Source organism: Protopterus annectens, chromosome 4.part0, assembly GCF_019279795.1.
Source record: "Protopterus annectens isolate FY-2018-M chromosome 4.part0, PAN1.0, whole genome shotgun sequence".
Taxonomy (NCBI): Eukaryota; Metazoa; Chordata; order Ceratodontiformes; family Protopteridae; genus Protopterus; species Protopterus annectens.
Window position 1 is genome coordinate 606371794 of NC_056733.1, and position 17059 is coordinate 606388852.

The 17059-nt window shown below is 39.3% G+C and overlaps 1 protein-coding gene across 1 annotated transcript in view; it reads right to left on the bottom strand.

Moving 5' to 3' along the window:
- Positions 1-17059, bottom strand: part of DNAH10 (dynein axonemal heavy chain 10) — a 5879077-nt gene that overhangs the window by 2650764 nt on the left and 3211254 nt on the right. The window contains exon 39 of the mRNA XM_044069759.1: positions 5193-5311. Coding sequence (XP_043925694.1) covers positions 5193-5311 — 119 coding nt within the window. The remainder of the gene's footprint in view (positions 1-5192; positions 5312-17059) is intronic.

The window sequence follows — 17059 nt, forward strand, 5'->3', positions numbered from 1 at the left end:
TTATGTGAACAGTGACCTAATGTTTGACCAACATGTGTCTGTTATTGTAAGAAAGTCCTTCTATATTGCACAGCTTGTAAACAAAGGAATTGTTTCTAGATCTAGGGATGCCATTGTTTCCCTTTACTCAGCCCTCATTACGCCAGTCATTTAATGTAATTACCTCCTCTGGCATGTATCTATCTAGACATGTGCAACAACTGGAATGCCCACACAGGTACCTTACTAAAAGGATACATGGCCTAAACAACATGCCCTACGTGGACCAGCACAAAGCCCTGCCAATTTACTCTGTATCCTACAGACTGCTAAGAGGTGACCTGTATTTAGTATACAAGGCTTCCTCTGACCCATTACTGATGTATTTACTGTATATCAACAAGTCAAATGGCAAGAGAAATAGTCCAGGGATCTAAATCCCTTCTGCAACATCAACAGAATAGTTTGGAAGGATAGGTATATTCCGTAGAGAATACTGCTGCAGTGGAAAAGACTCCCATCCACATAAAACAAAGTTCATCCCTGTCCATTTTCAAGCGCAACTTAGATTTATGAATAGGAAACAGAAATTTTACCAAAGGGCTGCCCCCTGTACTACTAGTGGACTGAGGCATCAATGAAATGTTCTAAGTCTCCTCAGATTATCTATGATATTATCTCACTTATTCTTATTAGGGAAAATATATAATTATTGGCCATGGGATGGGTAAGGCTAATCTATAACCAAATGGGATAGGTTAATTCGAGTACAAAAAGGGAAACTTGATAGGCTTAAAATGGCCTGTAAGAGCAGCTTGTCTAGTACTTACCTATGAACCTATACATGCTGTAACTGGGGAAGAAGCAACAAATGTGGTAAGCGTAGCTAGAGTAAGTTGGTCAGAAGGTAAGCTCTCACTGAGGGTTCACAAGCAGCACTCTTACTTTCCTAACTCTTTTTCAGTACCTTAGATTAAAAAATTTTAAAGTAGAATGGAATTCCTTTGTCAGCACTGTTCAAACACTCGTGCGTGCACACACACACACACACGCACACGCACACGCACACGCACACACACACACACACACACACACACACACTGACAGAATCAAAAATGGCAGGTAGGTTGTCACAAAATGAACTTAGGCATTACTCTGATAAAGTTTCACCCTGAAAGCTTCTCTGTAAACTTTACTGTTCCACAAAATTAAAAGTTTACAAAAGCAGTACACAGTTTTCACAAAACTGCTCTGCCAGTACTGCTCAAATAATCACGCGCACACACTGACAGGATCAAAATAACAAGTATGTTGTCTCAAAGTGAGCATAAGCATTACACTGATACCCAATTCCTTGACTATTTCTTCAGAAACTTTCCTGTTCCACAAAATTCAAAGTTTACACAAGCAGTACACAATTTTTCACAAGGATATCCTTAAATGGCTTAATAAACACTCAAAGCTAAAAATAGCAGTCCTTGAAAAGGAAACATCCAATAATGAGAAAATATTGGTTTTCTTAAAGGGGAAATACTGCTTTTTGTTAAAAGTAGATAAAAATGTTATTTTCATAAAAGGGCAAACATTTCTGAGTGGAGGGGTTCCCCAATGGACAGAAATGAACCTCTTAGCCAACTGCTGCACCTGTGAAGTCCAAGCAATGCTTCTTCTCAAGACTACAAGAAAGCACTAGAGAAAGTTTCACTGCTGATTTCCCTCCTAGGGATTAAGCCAATCAACAGTCAGAGTAAAAGAGTGTGGCGGGGGCAGACCTTTTTGAAGCTGTCCCATTTTTGTTTCCTACAAGTAGTAGTGGGAATAATGAAAATGCAATATTTTCCATCTACAGATCTACAAAGCTGGACTGGAAATATGCCATGTGAGAAAGATTGTTTTTGGTACCACAAGCCGATAGTTGCAGAGGGTACACCCATGTATTAAAATGGGCGTGGCTATTGGTTTCCTAGTAGGTAATTAGCTGACCAAGTGCTTCTCTCTCTGTAACCTATAGTGTGCACACTGCACATAAAACAGGGTGTGAATCTTCAGGCAATAAATCAGCTCTAAGGAGTTAACAATGGAAGCACTTAGAAGTTTGAATTCTTAGTTTTGTTAAATTTGTTAGTGTTCAGAATTATTAGTGCCCAGTAGAGCCCTAAGACAAAAAGTTTTAAATGCAAGTCATTTGTCCGTATTAACCTCTCATACATAAAGTCATTTACACTTAAAAATTTTCCAATAATTCAACATCTAAACTATTAAAAAAATGGGTAGCTGAAGATAAATTTGCTGTTGCTACTGAATGCCAGTCCAAAAAACTGCATCCTTTCATAAGACAGATACCTACTATCAAATCAGCAATGAGTCATGGTCTTTAGTTTTTCAAAAGCCCACCAGGAAGGTTTCAGTGCTAACATAATTTAATAACAATAATAACAGATTGTAAGCAAAATCCTTTGGGAGGTTCTAACAGGTCTAAATACTCCACCTTTTCTACTAGTTTGCTGCCTCCAATCAAATTCTGGAACCCCACTGACAGGCCTGCCTTCCAGGAAAGCTCAAATTGCAGAGCTTATGTTGAAGAATGAATTTCATGGTGGGAGGAAAACCCCATTCAGAAATAGTATTTAGTAAGGGACAGATCACTTTCATTTTTGGCTTTGACTTGCAATTTGGGCTCCAAATCTAATTACTCATTGGACAGTTCTAAATTAGCAAAACTTTGACTAAAGTATGAGTTGGTATCAGTCTCCAGGTCTCTTCAAATGCACGATAAGGCTACTGGGTTAATAGGTGGGTAACATTTGTGTAAACTAAGTGTTTTAGTAAACTCCAGAATTTCATGGGATGCATAAAACTCTACGTTGTATTTTATCAGTGAAGGTCACTTCCTTCGAGGCTTTACACACACTTGCATCATTTTTAGTTAATGGCTTGGCTATATTTTACTATAATTGATCTTTCTGGTATGGATCTTGCTTTTTAGAGGGCTTTATACAAAAATAACAGTTGTTTTACTACTTTACATTTTCCATTCAGGTTTGGATTTCTAATCTGGTCATTTCCTACATATACACACTTTTTTATCTACTTTATGCCGTCTATATTGTGTTTAGAACCTGTCTCCACATCCAGTGACTGACAGCCTTACTATATATATTTTTTGCTTAACCTCTAAGGCACACTTCATGTGTGCTTATTGTTCAATTTAGCAAGTGGTGTCCACTACACTTGGGATGCATACTTGATTCTGATAGAATAAATACTCTCAGGAGCATTGGAGACTAGCTGCCAACCATCAAAGATATAGGCACACAAACCCTGCACTTCTCTCACATCCCTTTATCTCTATTTCATCCTTACTTATGTCATCCTCTAACTTTACTGCCTCTCATTCATCCTACCTCCCTCTTTTCTTTGCATCTCTCACTCTTCCTCTCCTTTCTACTCCTTTTCCCTCTACATGCTTCTCTTACCATATCTCTGTCTTCTCCCCATGATATCTTTTCTTGCATCTATTCACACTCACCTCTTCTAATGTCTTTGTACCTATCTATATAATGTCTTATTCAAAAAGCTCTTCTGTGCATCACTACATTTTTTCATCCATGTTTTGACATTGTAAACTGCTTCTTGAATTAAATGTTACATATGCTCCAATCTGTAAATATATATATGTGTTTTTAGCATATCTCTGCATCTGTAAATATGCTTTGTTTATTTCTTACATGACACTATTCACCTGGGCTGTGCCTGCAAATAATTCATTGAGATCCATGTACTACCCCAGCAAACAAATGTAAATAAATAAATCTTAATTCTAGTTGTATCACCACAGAAATGACCAAGTCTTCTAAGTGGGATCTGAGAACCAAAAAGTAATATATTTCACTTCACAACATACACTGCCATTTCTGCAGCATACAGGAATGAATCCCTCTATGACCAAGAAAGCTACACAATAATTTTACTCAATGGACTATAACAATGAAATAATTTGGTCCTCAATGTTATTTTTATTTATTTATTTTTTTGGGAGGGGGAGTTGTGGAATGTATTTCTGCCTTTATAATGTTTCTGACATTGCAGCTTATTTCATTTTCAAGAACAAATCAGCTACGTTTAAATAGCTCAGTATTACAAAACTGATGAGCAATAATGTACTTCTAATATACAGGATTATGATTGGGTGACTAATCATATAACCTGTTTATTATGTGTTCGAGAAATGGATGCCAGGAAATTTACCTCAAGAGTGAAGCTTAAGAGGCGAATTGCTTGGCATCCATGTTGAGAACTCATAATAAAGAGTTACGGTCGGCAACCCAATCACAATTCTTTATAGTACATGGAGCTTAATCTGCTCTACGTACTACTAGTTACAAAAAAAAAAAAAAAAAAAGAAAGAAAAAAATGCTAAGTGTTTTGACTGCTTTCAAAGTCAAAGTACTTGGGGGGGGTGGGCTGCTGTCGGAAAGGCAATGTATCACTTTCTATTGCATTTATACTCAGCTTTCATGGCTGCCAACCATCCTGATTTTCACAAAATGTTTAAATTTTTGTCTCATTTGTTTGGTCTGTTCCTCATAAAGTCTGTGGTTGACAAAACACGGAGAACTGAAGTCACTGAATAGTTACATACATTTGAGTTTTAGAGTTTGTACCTCTTAGGGGAAAAAAACATTTATTCTAGCTACTTTTTAAGTTAGTAAGAGGAAGTGACACATTATTCCTTTGGACAGCAGTACTGCCACTGTCATTTACTGGTCAGTACTGTCAGATTTGACTGTCTAGCTTTAGACCTGACCTTAACAATTTCAGCAGGAGGTGCTTAAGAATCTGTGCCACTTTAACACTTAACTGACTAGTCTTTTTCTGAATTTCAGAGTGTAATTAGGGCACTCCATGCAATACATAGCTGTTGCTGTTAACTGTAACCAGACTGCTTATGCTCAAAACAATTTTGGAACCTTACTCTACTTGTCTTATAAGTAACATCCTGTTGTGGTTTTCCTAGAATTAGAAGCAACTACAGTAATCAGGCATTCAGGGAGCTGGATGACATAGGCAGCAATTGTAATTTAGCTTTGACGTTGCAATGCAGTAATGAATTGCAAAGCATGTGATGCATCAGCATGAATAATGCATATGGCAAGCTGCAAGGACAGTCAGTAAGTGGCAGGAGTTTACTATATATGAAAATATGTACTTACCTTGTCTGAGCCTGGCAAAGAGTATTGATAACAACAGACTTGCCACCTCCTGTAGGCCCTACTACCATAGTAGTATGGCGAGTTAACATTGTTTCATACATCTGGACAACTTTATCCACCTGTAAATATATTAAAAAATAAGCATGAAAATTCCTCAACCAAATAATGTAATCACACATTAAACAGCTCTGCTTTGAAATATACAGCATAAACCAGAAATGTAACAAAGCCTCTCATACTGAGTAAGTATGTGAACTGGGAGCAGTGGCGGCTGATGGCTTCAAATCAAAGGGGGGGCTGCAGGAGACAGCTGAATGGGTTGGGTCAATGGGAAGGGGTGTGGTCAACTAGAAAGGGGAGGAGCTATGCTCAAAACCACAAAAACTAACTAAATACACTGCCCTGGGTGTCAAACCGTCATTAGGAGAGCCCAATCAAGACAAAATAAAGTGTAGAAGAATAAAAATATTTCAATGCATTGGCTGCATGACAGCTTACATAATATCTAGATGTAAACAAAAAGGTTGTGAGGCATGAAAAAATAAATTACTTTTTAAATACATTAATGGAATGCCAGTCAAAATCAAGTATAAGAAAAACAAGCAGCACTCAACTCAAACCACTTCTTGCACTGCAGTTCTAATTATAATTTATATTCAGCTTTATTAAAGTACCAAGTAACATGCTGAAAGTAGAAATCTCTGATGCCCCCACTTGTAAAAATGTTTCTTATCCAAAAAAGACCTGCTGCCTGACAACTATCTACTTGTTTCATGGGGAAAACATGATCAAAGTAAAAAATGAAAAGCAAACAAGAAATAAGCTCAAGATACATTGGTTAAAAGGATTACTGTACAGGTTATGGACCACACGATTGGCATCCTGTTTAGTTTACGAGTAAAGCCTGCAGAGATGACTGGACGTCTCCAAGTGTAATGAGCTTCTTAAAATAATGTAATCCTGTCCTTTATTACAAATACTGTCATATGCATTTCAATACCCAAGGCTTATACATTATCTAGTTAAGTATTCTCTACATGGCAACAACAGAAAGGCTTTCAATGTTGCCAATTCTTTAACAGTATGCTTATCAAAGCTTACTTGCATCTTACCATCTCAGCCAAGCTTACCTGATGGTCATTAAAGTATTGCTACTTAAACACAGAGCAACAGGCACTTTGAGTAATAAGCATAAATCAACAGTACAAAAATATGACAGAAACCAGACCATTCTGCAAAAATCAAGGACAGATGAAAAGCCACTCTATTACTTGTGTCTACCTTGGATGGGGGGGGAGGGATACTCTGCACATTTACACTGCATAACTACTCCTTGCCTTGCTTCGACACATCCAGACTCACTACATGGGGGAGTGGGGTGCAACAAGTATGTCACAGTTTGAAATGTCTCTGGCTGACCTGTGATGGCCCTGACACATTTGTCATACCTCTCAACCTCAGAGCAAGAAATCTGGACAAAGCCATACAAAGAAGTGGGACAAAGGCCCAAAAATAAGGACAGTTTTTAAATATTGCTCTTATAAACTTAGAAAGATAATAGAATAGGTTTTGCATTAGTATGAATTTTCTGAATGGTATGAAATCTGAAACTCAAATGTCTATCATTATTTTCTAACTTCAGTCTTTAATGATTTGTCACCAATTTGCCAAAAAAAACACAATTTATGAAAAATGGACCAAAAATATGAAGTAAAAATATAAAACAGCCACACAATACATCTGGGAACCTGTCAAAGAAGGGACACATTAATATTAGTACTGTTAACTTGAGCAGCTGACAAAATAAAATAATCTACATGCATTATTTCTAAAATAAAAGTAATCCATAACTCTGATTATTACAGTTATTTCTTAATTGTAAACCCTCCATGTTTTCTTCCAAAATTGCTATTTTGCAGAGGGATTATTAGGGGGAAGAGCAACATTTTGAGCCAAAATCAGGGACAGTTCAGAGGTTTGGCTATGCCTAATTCTATAAAGCAATTTATTTGCATGTACCTCTCAACCTGTTAATGCAATACATCTGGACAAGGCCAAATATATTGGGGGAACATATAAACAGTACTAAAAATTGCTCTTGTATAAACTGAGACAGTTGATAGAACAACAGGTCTTACTTGAGCATGCATTTTTCTGAAGGTTATGAAGTCTGAAACTCAGTGTGTCATTATTTAGTGACTTAATTCCTAAATGATTTGCCAGAAAACCACAAATTTTATGAGGAACAAACCAAAAATAAGAAGCAAAAATCTATTCATTCTTTGAAAATCTGGACAGTTGGGAGGTATAGTTCAGCTGGGGCTATCTTTAAGTTTGCCGCCCTTCCCCCTCACAAAATCATGATCGAATGGAGGCTCCCCCTACAGCCATTCCAATGATCCATTACTTGGCTATTTCACTCCATTTACCATAAACACTAATGTGCATACTGATTTACTTCTATGATGATTTGGACTTCATTTGAAAGTTTTATTTTGCATTTTACAGCAGAAACACTAAGACATCTGATAGATAAACTTCTCTGCCCTTGAAACTCACATTCATGAAACAGCATTGAAACCCACATTCAAAGAAAATACATTTTACCAGTGGCAGATAAAGATTAATTCTGGGCTGTTTTCAAATCATAGGCCCCTTGCATATGAAATATACATGTGCTCTTTGATACACCTTCCTATTGTTTTGAACATTTTTCCAGTAAACAATGAAACAAAATGCATGCACTAATAATGACAAAACTGCCCAATTCAGAACATCTTTCCAGTAAACAATGAAACAAAATGCATGCAACCATAATGACAAAACTGCTCAGTTCAGAACATTTCCATCATAAAAGTCTACTCAAACTTCTAAAGTCCACCATTATCAGTAAATATGCACAATTCTACAGTCCACCATTATTAGTAAATATGCACAATTCTACAGTCCACCATTATCAGTAAATATGCACACGCTCTGAAGAAGTAAAAAAGTCATCTAAATAATTCCACATTAAATAAATCTGTAACTAATGAAGAGGTTGCTGCTAGCAAACACCTTTATATTTCATGGTTTCATCGAAAAATAAAGTGTCTGATGCCCCTGAGGAATAAATTGCCTATATTACATTAAAAATGAAAAGCTAGTAATATTGCAATAGGAAATGGATGGCAAACTGATAACAGGCTCATAGTTAGTATCTTAACTTTTTCAGTATGGCAGCATTCACCCCTTGTGGGAGTAGAACCAACAATGTTCTGCATCAAAAGCAAGTACACAACCTGTTGTGCTATTAACAATGCAAGCTGACTTAGCATAAGCAGCACTAAACTTCTCTTCCCCTGCAGCTCTCAGCTCCTTGTAAAATCTACTCAATACTCAACTGCATCTCAACTTCGCAGCACAAGAAATCTGGAAAAAGCCAAATTTATTGGGGGGGGTGTCAAAAGCCCAAAAACCAGGGACACATTAAACATTGCTTGTATAATCTTTGATTAAATAAATAAAGTTGCTAGAATAAAATGCTGTGTTACCACCATACATTTTACTGCCAAGGTCCCTGTGCAAAACAGTCAGAGCAACTACCACTACGCCAAATCAACTGCTTTGTGAAAGAGAGGAAGACTGAAACTTAAATGGCTATCATTTAATGAATTCAATTCTCACCATAGCTGTCAACCTCTTAGCACAAAACACCTGGACAAACTCAGTAATGAGGGAATACAGCCCTCAAACATATTCAGTGAACTCAGTTCTTGCCATAGCTGTCAACCTTAGCACAAAAACCTGGACAAAGCCAATAATGGGGTAATACAGTCCCAAAAATAAGGACAGATTTCAAATATTCATCTTATAAATGTAGGTTGTGTTACTATGTATTTTCTGAAGAATAGGAAGTCTGAAATTCAAATGCCTGTCAATTTTACTTCTGATGGAACAAAAACAATTTTCAGCAGAGGCCCAGGGAGAAATACTGCAGACACATGTCTTTGTAAAATGGCAGGACACCAGAGCAAATCCACACAAACACAGGGATGAGATGCAGACTCCACACAGAAGGCACCCCAGCCAAGAATCAAACCAGAAAACCTATAGCTGTGAGGCAACAATGCTACCACTGCACCATCAAATATGTAAGGAATTAAACATTCAGAAACCTGAAGTCTGACATTCAAATGCCTGTCAATTTTATTTAACATTTGTTAATCAGGACAGTCTGACTTGGAACAAAAAAAACAATTTTCAGCAGAGGCCCAGGAAGAAATAATGCAGATGTGTCTTTGTAACATGCGAGGACACAAAAGCAAACCCACACAAACACAGGGAGAAGATGCAGACCCCACACAGAAGGCACCCCAGCCAAGAATCAAACCTGAGAACCTGCAGCTGTGAGGCAACAATGCTACCACTGCACCATCAAATATCAAGCATTGCAACATTTAGAAACCACAGATATTATGAGGAACAGATCAGATCAAATTTGTTTGTTTGTTTCAGCTTTTCCCGGTTAGGGGTCGCCACAGCGGAACTCCAGTCCGCTAATAACTGGTAGTTGATTTTTATGTGCTGAGTTACCAGCCCTGATGCACAACCTTCAACGAAGGTACGCCCATTAACGCATGTCTCCATGCAGAAGACGCTTTAGCTGAGAATCGAACCAGACAGCGTCTTACTGTGAGGCGACAATGCTACCGCAGCACCACCACCATTATGAGGCAAAAATCTGCAATTCAGGTCCTTAACACCTGCATACAAGGTACAGGGTTCAAGCCTGAGGTATTCCCTACCACACCACCATGAGTTTGTTCTAGCCACCAGTATATAGCAACTGGGGCATACACGCACACACACACACACACACACACACACACACACACACACACACACACACACACACACAGACGCACGTGCACACATACACACACACACACACACACACACACACACACACACACACACTCTCTTACCTGGAGCGATGTAGATCCAGATCCTTTTGTGCCATTCAATTCATAGCTGTTAGAGCACTACAAACCTGCCTGCTCATTACGTCCATTGGAGCATCAAATCCACCACGCGAGATGTTCTTCCCCCAACGAGACATCAGCCTACCGACGTTGCAGTCCGAGTCTGATCCGTTTCCAGTGACTGTCTATGCAGTTACAACTGCATAGACTTCTGGGATCTCTGCTCTTCAATGTTTCCTAATCCGGACTGCTGCTGAAACAGTCTGCGCATGCTCCAGACTGTCTCAGCAGCAGTCCGGACTAGTGCGCATGCACGAAAGTCCGCAATTTCTAATTTTCTTTTTTATCTTTTATTTTCTTTCTTTTTTTTTTTTTTTTTTTACAGCTGGGGGGGCTGCAGTCCAGCAGTCCATTAGCACGGGCTGCCCCTGACTGGGAGACTTCATTAAAACCAAAATAAATTAGCAAGCCATGTAAAAGGTGCATCAAAATGTTGTAGGCACTAACTCTACATTAACTTGGTTTGAACACTGGCATTCACCTAGTACTTATAAATATTTCACATCCCAAGTACCAGTTAAAGTGAACTGCATAAAGAACGGTTTTATTTACAGCTCTGATAAGCTCCCCACTTTGTTTCATTCACCAGATTTTAAGTAATGCATAAATTACACTTTCCTATTTACACTATCAACAGTATTTTAAAGCTTTAAAAATGGTTGCTATTAAAAATAACTACTCTGTCTATTCATTCCACATAAAAGCATGTGCAAAAATCTCATTTTGCTCACCTCAGTTTAATGCAGCATGTTTCTCATTCTTAAATCACTGACTGTTATGTCCAGCCCTGCCTCCTGGTAATTAATCAGCTCAGGTTAATTGCACATTATCTAGGCTATCTGATGGCCTTATCCAATAGTTGCTCACTTTAAGCCAGTGGGCTTCAGATAATGGCCTACCATTCTATAAACAGCATATTTTGTCATTTCTGTAGCATACATTACCGATCTGGGCATTGGAGGAGTTAGATGGGGAGGGAAGAGAATGAAGAGGGAGAGTCTACTTACTTCTTCCCTGAGGAACCGTTGGCACCATGTGTCCAGGAATGTGCACTCTGACTACAAGCTTTGATGAAGATTACATCTGGGATTGGGATAGCATCTGTTCAAGGGAGGAGGGCCAATGGTATAGCATCAGTCACACAAGCCAATGATAAGCCAATGCACTGCCCCATTCCACACCTTATCCACTGGATCTTGTAGATATGCACAGAGGACTGAAATGTCATACAAATGAAAAACCTTCTAATGGCTACCTGAATGTAAACTAACATATAGTCAAGCTTTCAGTTCACAAAGGAGAAATTATAATTATATACTTATCGTAACATTAGATCCATGTTGTCTCATTTTAGTCTGGTTCAATGTTTGGGTTGTGAATCCAATCAGATCCGACCTCTGTGCCCTCTAGCAGAGCTTTGCATCTGAGAATTCTTGACTACTCCTCTACCCACAATTCTGTCCTTCTGTCTGATTTACCTCAGACTAAATTTGCTGACTATTCTAATTGTATAGACCAAAAATTATGAAATGGAATAATAATCTAAATGCGTTCCATACTTAGGGATAGTGATGTGGAACAAACAGACAGGGTCTTAGTTGAGGTCTGTTTGAACCACTGAAGATGCAAATGGCAATTTGGAAGGGAGAAGGAGGGAGGAATGCTAAACAAGATGAAAATGAGGCAACACGGATCTAATGTTCTGGTAAGTACATAACTATCATATCCTATGTTGTCTGTTTTTGTCTGATTCAACATTTGGACAGATTCCTAAGCTGCCTATAAGAACCAGGGTGGATTCAAGGAAAGACATCACTAAGAATGGCAGAGCCAAAGAATGCGCAAGTTCTAGACTGCACATCCAGCTTATGAGATACAAAGATGTGAACTGATCACCAGGTCATTGCTGCACAGATGTCACTAATAACAACTCTTTTTGCAGATGCTCTAGAGGTAACAATTGCTCTAGTGAAGAGAGATTTAGGTTTTTAAACGCAAAGGCAATCCTCGAGTTTTATAAACAAAAGTGAATGCAGTCTGCCAGCCACTCAGAAAGTGTGACTTTTGATTCATGTTGTTCTATTTTTATTTTGGAAAAGGAGATAAATTGTTGGTCTGACTTTCTAATATCTTTGGTACACTGTAAGTAAAATCTGAGCTGTCTGTGGACATCCAAAGTATGACGCATTTGGTTGAATAATTTGGAAAAAATACAGGTAAGTCAGTGTATTGATTCAAATTTGTTTCAGATGAAACCTTTGCAAGAAAGGAAGGGTTCCATTCTCAATGACACTCTATTGTTATGGAATAGAGTGCATGGCAGTGCTTGTAACTCCAAAATGTGTCTAGCAGAGGTAATGACAAGCAGAAAGATGGTCTTCCAATTAAGAAACTTTAACCTGACTCAGGCTGCAAGCTCAAAATATTTTTGAGTCAATGATTAAAGCAACAATGTGATATTCCATGGAGCGACTAGATCTCAGATGTGAGGTCTCAACAAGAAAGTTCCTTTAAGAAAGGTTTTAGGTATCCTAAGAGAAACAATAGATGAGTCATTATGCCTTATGTGAAAATTTGAAATGGTAGCCATCTGAGCTTTTATGGTATAATAACATTGAACCCTGTAGAAAAAGTTCTGAAAGAAATTCTAGTATCAATAGAAGAGGGGCTGAAAAAGGATCTAATCCTTTTGAAGACACCTAAATAAAAAATATTTTTCCATTTGCTCTAATAAGTCTTTTTTGTTGATTCTTTCTGAAAAGAATATATTATATGGACTATTGGAGAAGACAGTATGGCATCTCTATCATTACAAATGGAGAAACCATGCGGTTAATTTTAGGGTCTGAAGATCTGTTAAAGGCATTTTAGATGGATGATTCAGTAGAGCTGGGATGGAATTCAGCACCCAAGGCTGGCACAGCAAGTGAAGCCAAAGGAAGAGGAACCATACCTGATGGGGCCAAAACTGGGCAAGGAGGATCACCTTGGTCTTGTACCTAAATTTTGTCAGAAGAGGAATCAGCAGAAAGGCATAGAGGAGAACTAGGGCCCAAATGTGGATTAGAGCATCTCTTGGTAACTGCCCCTGTGGATGGATGAGGGCAAAGTAACTGCTGCATTTGTTGTTTAGGTAGGAGGGCAAAGAGGTCACAGCAAGGTTGGCCCCAGCAACTGAAGATCTGTTTTGCCACTGTCAATTTGAGTGAGTACTCATGAGGTAATAGGATACACCTGCTCAGTTTATCTGCTAGTGTATTTGATGCCCCAGGAATGTGTGTTGCTACTAGAAAATAATGGGAAAAAGTCACCTATTGCCAGACTTGGATGGTCTCCCAGCAAAGAGGATATGAACGTGTTCCACCTTGTTTCTTAATATACCATACCACTGACATAGTGTCCATCTAGATGGAAATCAGTGTAGGAAGTCTTGGAATGCTGTCAATGTTAGGAGGGCTACCCTCATCTACAAGACACTGATGTGAAGTTTGGCCTGCGCATATGACCAAATCCCTTGAACTGTCTTCCTTTTGAAATGCCTCCCCAGCATTAGAAGGGAAGCATCCATGGTTACTGTGACCTGGGGAACAGGTGGGCAGAAAGGTCTCCTTTTTACCTGATGCAGAAGTTATCTACCAAAATATATGGTTGCTGCATACTTGAGTGAGACCGAGTCTGGTGCATAGAGGGTGAATGCCCTGCAGCCATCAGACCTAACAAAAAGAGAATCAATCTTACTTGTGGGCAAGGATGAAGAACTACTTGAAAAGCTACCAGTCTTAATGATGGGACTCTTGCGATTGGAAGTTTACCAATTTGTCAAACTGTATCTACCTGACATCCAATCAATTCTATATGTTTTGTGGTTGGCAAATTGTTCTTCATATGATTGATTATTATTCTTAATTGATCTACAAGACTAAGTAGAAAGGCTTGGTGCTGTAATAGATCCCTGGAGGTAGCAGTTAGGAGTCAATTGTCTAGATATGGGAAAACTTGGATCTCCTGCAGTTGTAGGCAAGCTGCCACAACTGCCATAGTCTTGGTGAACACCTAGGGGGGCTGTGGTGAGACCAGGTGCTTTCAAATGGTACTGACTGGTTCCCATCTGGAAATGGCAAAAATCTACTGGATTCCTTTCAAATCTTGATGTGATAGCAGGTGTCCTGGAGATCTACAAAGCACTTCCAATCATCCTTCCTCAATAGATATCGTATGGACTTGTACAATGACCATCCAGAATTTTGTCTGTTTGACAAAATGATTGAGGTGGCTGAACTCTAATAATGATTTGAGGCCCCCTGTCATCTTTGGAACTAAAAATAAATGAAATACACTCTGAATTCTAAATGGTCTGGGAGAACCTGTTGAATGACTCTTTTGTTTAGTAACTTTGACACTTATGTTGCTGTGGATTCCAGCTAATCAAATGGAATATCAGGAATCTTTAATCTTTTATTTGGGGGATACAAAAAGGGTATGGTATAACTTCTGGTGATTATCCTTAACATCAAGGAACTGGAAGTTATGGTTTGTCAGGCTTGAGTGGGTAAAGTTAAACATCCTCCAAATAGTCCCAGAGTGCAGCAGCTGGGCAACTTTTCAGGGATGCTGTAGGACTTCTCGGTGAAAGGACCACAGAAACCCTGGTTCTGCAGTCCACTTCTGCCTCTTGGGCAATATCCATATGAATTGCCTCCTCCTCTGCTTTGGGGAGGTCTATCTCCAGCAGCATCATGGTGAAAACCCTGTGATTTTCTGAACCACATTTTCTTATCTCCTCTTTGATTCTTGGAATAAGATTTTTGTGCAGTGGCAAAATGGATTCCTACAGCAGACAGGATCTTATTATCTGGTTCACTCCTGGTAAGCATCTCTTTTACCTTAAGTCTAAAGAGAAAATGGAACCACTGAAAGGGCATTAATAAACGATGCCTTAAAACTTTCTGCAAAGTTAAAACACCACATCTAGGCATGGCAATGTATGGTGATGCTTCTACTAGCTGTTCTTGATGTGCTATCTGCTGCATTCAATAGCAGTCACATGGCAACACTGGAAGTAGATTGAAGGGTAGACATTTGGGTGTCCCCTGTTTTTTGGATGTCTGATGGTTGTTGTTGCTTTTCGGCTCTTCCTGGTTAGGGGTCGCCACAGCGGAACTCTGGTCCGCTAATGATTGGCAGCAGATTTTCACGGTGCCGAGTTGCCAGCTCGATGCCCAACCTTCAACTAAGGCACGCCCATTCACGCATGTCTTTTGGAATGCCACTCGACCCACGGGGAGGACATGCAGACTCCACACAGAAGGCACTCCTTGCACACTAGCTGAGAATCAAATGGGAGAACTTCTTGCTGTGAGGCAACAACGCTACCACTGCACCACCGCGTACCTCCTTGATCAAGTCCCTTTGAAAACAAGTTAAATGAAGAAGGTAATTCAGCACCCAAAGTGCAAAGGTCGCTGAAGTGCAAATACATTTTCCTAGTCTGTCCAATACCCTGGACTCTCTGTTAGGAGGATGGACAGATGAACTTTCCTCAGATAGTTCTTTCTTTGTAGCTGCTGCTACCACCACGGCATCTACTGGAGGGCCCTTAGGCCAGTGTTTCCTTTCTCTCCGACCTACAAGGATTCTGTCTGGCTTCTTGGAGATTGGCAATATAACACCATGGTCCTTCCAAGCCCGCTGTGCTGTGAGGTCTATCAAGACATCAGGAGGGGGACCACCCAGGGTGCAGATGGGCCAGACCCAAAGTCTTCAAGGAACAGCGACTCATCCACAGCAGTTTCACTGGACTGTCCTCCCCTTCTGCTTCATCAGTTCTAGGATGTCCACAAATGTGATGTCTTTTAGAGGGGACCTGAGGAATCCTTCTCCTTCATCCAAATTCATGTCCTCAGTGACGGACTTAGGAGAGGAGACTATGTGCGTCCATTTACATGTTTGTTTTCACTGAAGATGTCTCTGGGGCTCTGACCAGACATGTCAGAATCAGATGAGGAGATGGAATGTAGAGCTGTCTCAAAGTATATGGGTTTTGAATGTCTCTGTCAACTCAAATGAGAAGAATGAGGCACAGGATCCATTGGGTATCTGGATGGATCCAAACTCGGTGCACGCACCTGCCTTCTTGGACCAGTCAAGGCCCTTTTCACAGCCTCAAAAGCCAACTCTGCCACGGGAGCCAAAGAAATACTTTCTTTTGTCCACTGACTTGGGCAGTCTTCCAGTTCCAACAGAAATCCTTAGATTCATAGATTAGCATTAGGCTAATTGCCCTTGTGGGCCATTTTAAGCCTAGCCAGTTACCCCATGTGAGAATCAAACCCTGCACCTTGTGTTTGAAAGGTAAACACCTTAACCATTATAAATGTAGATAAAGAGACTTGTAGGCTGGAAATTAAAATACTTGAAATTTATTACAAAACACAGATTTAGGTAAGCGCTTTCGAGGCGATCCTCTTCTTCAGACCTTAATACAGAAAGAAATTAGCACACAAGGTTTAAATAAAACCAGTAACCAATGAAAAAATCTTTAAAAATCAGTGACTCAACCCTCTTTTTTTCAAGAGAGGTTTTAAAAATACAGTACCATTAAGACCAGGTAATAAGTATGCCTAAAGGTCCACTATCCACCTTAATTCAGCATATTCAGTTTCATTGTTAATATCACTTTCTCTAAGGCTCACATTCATTTTTTGCAAGACCAAGAATTTTAAACTGTGCTGATCACCACAGTCTAAGACATGCTTAGCTAATGCATTAGTAAGTTTGCTGTTCCTGATATCATTAAGTTGTTCCATCACCCTTTCCTTCATAATGCTATTGGATATACCAATG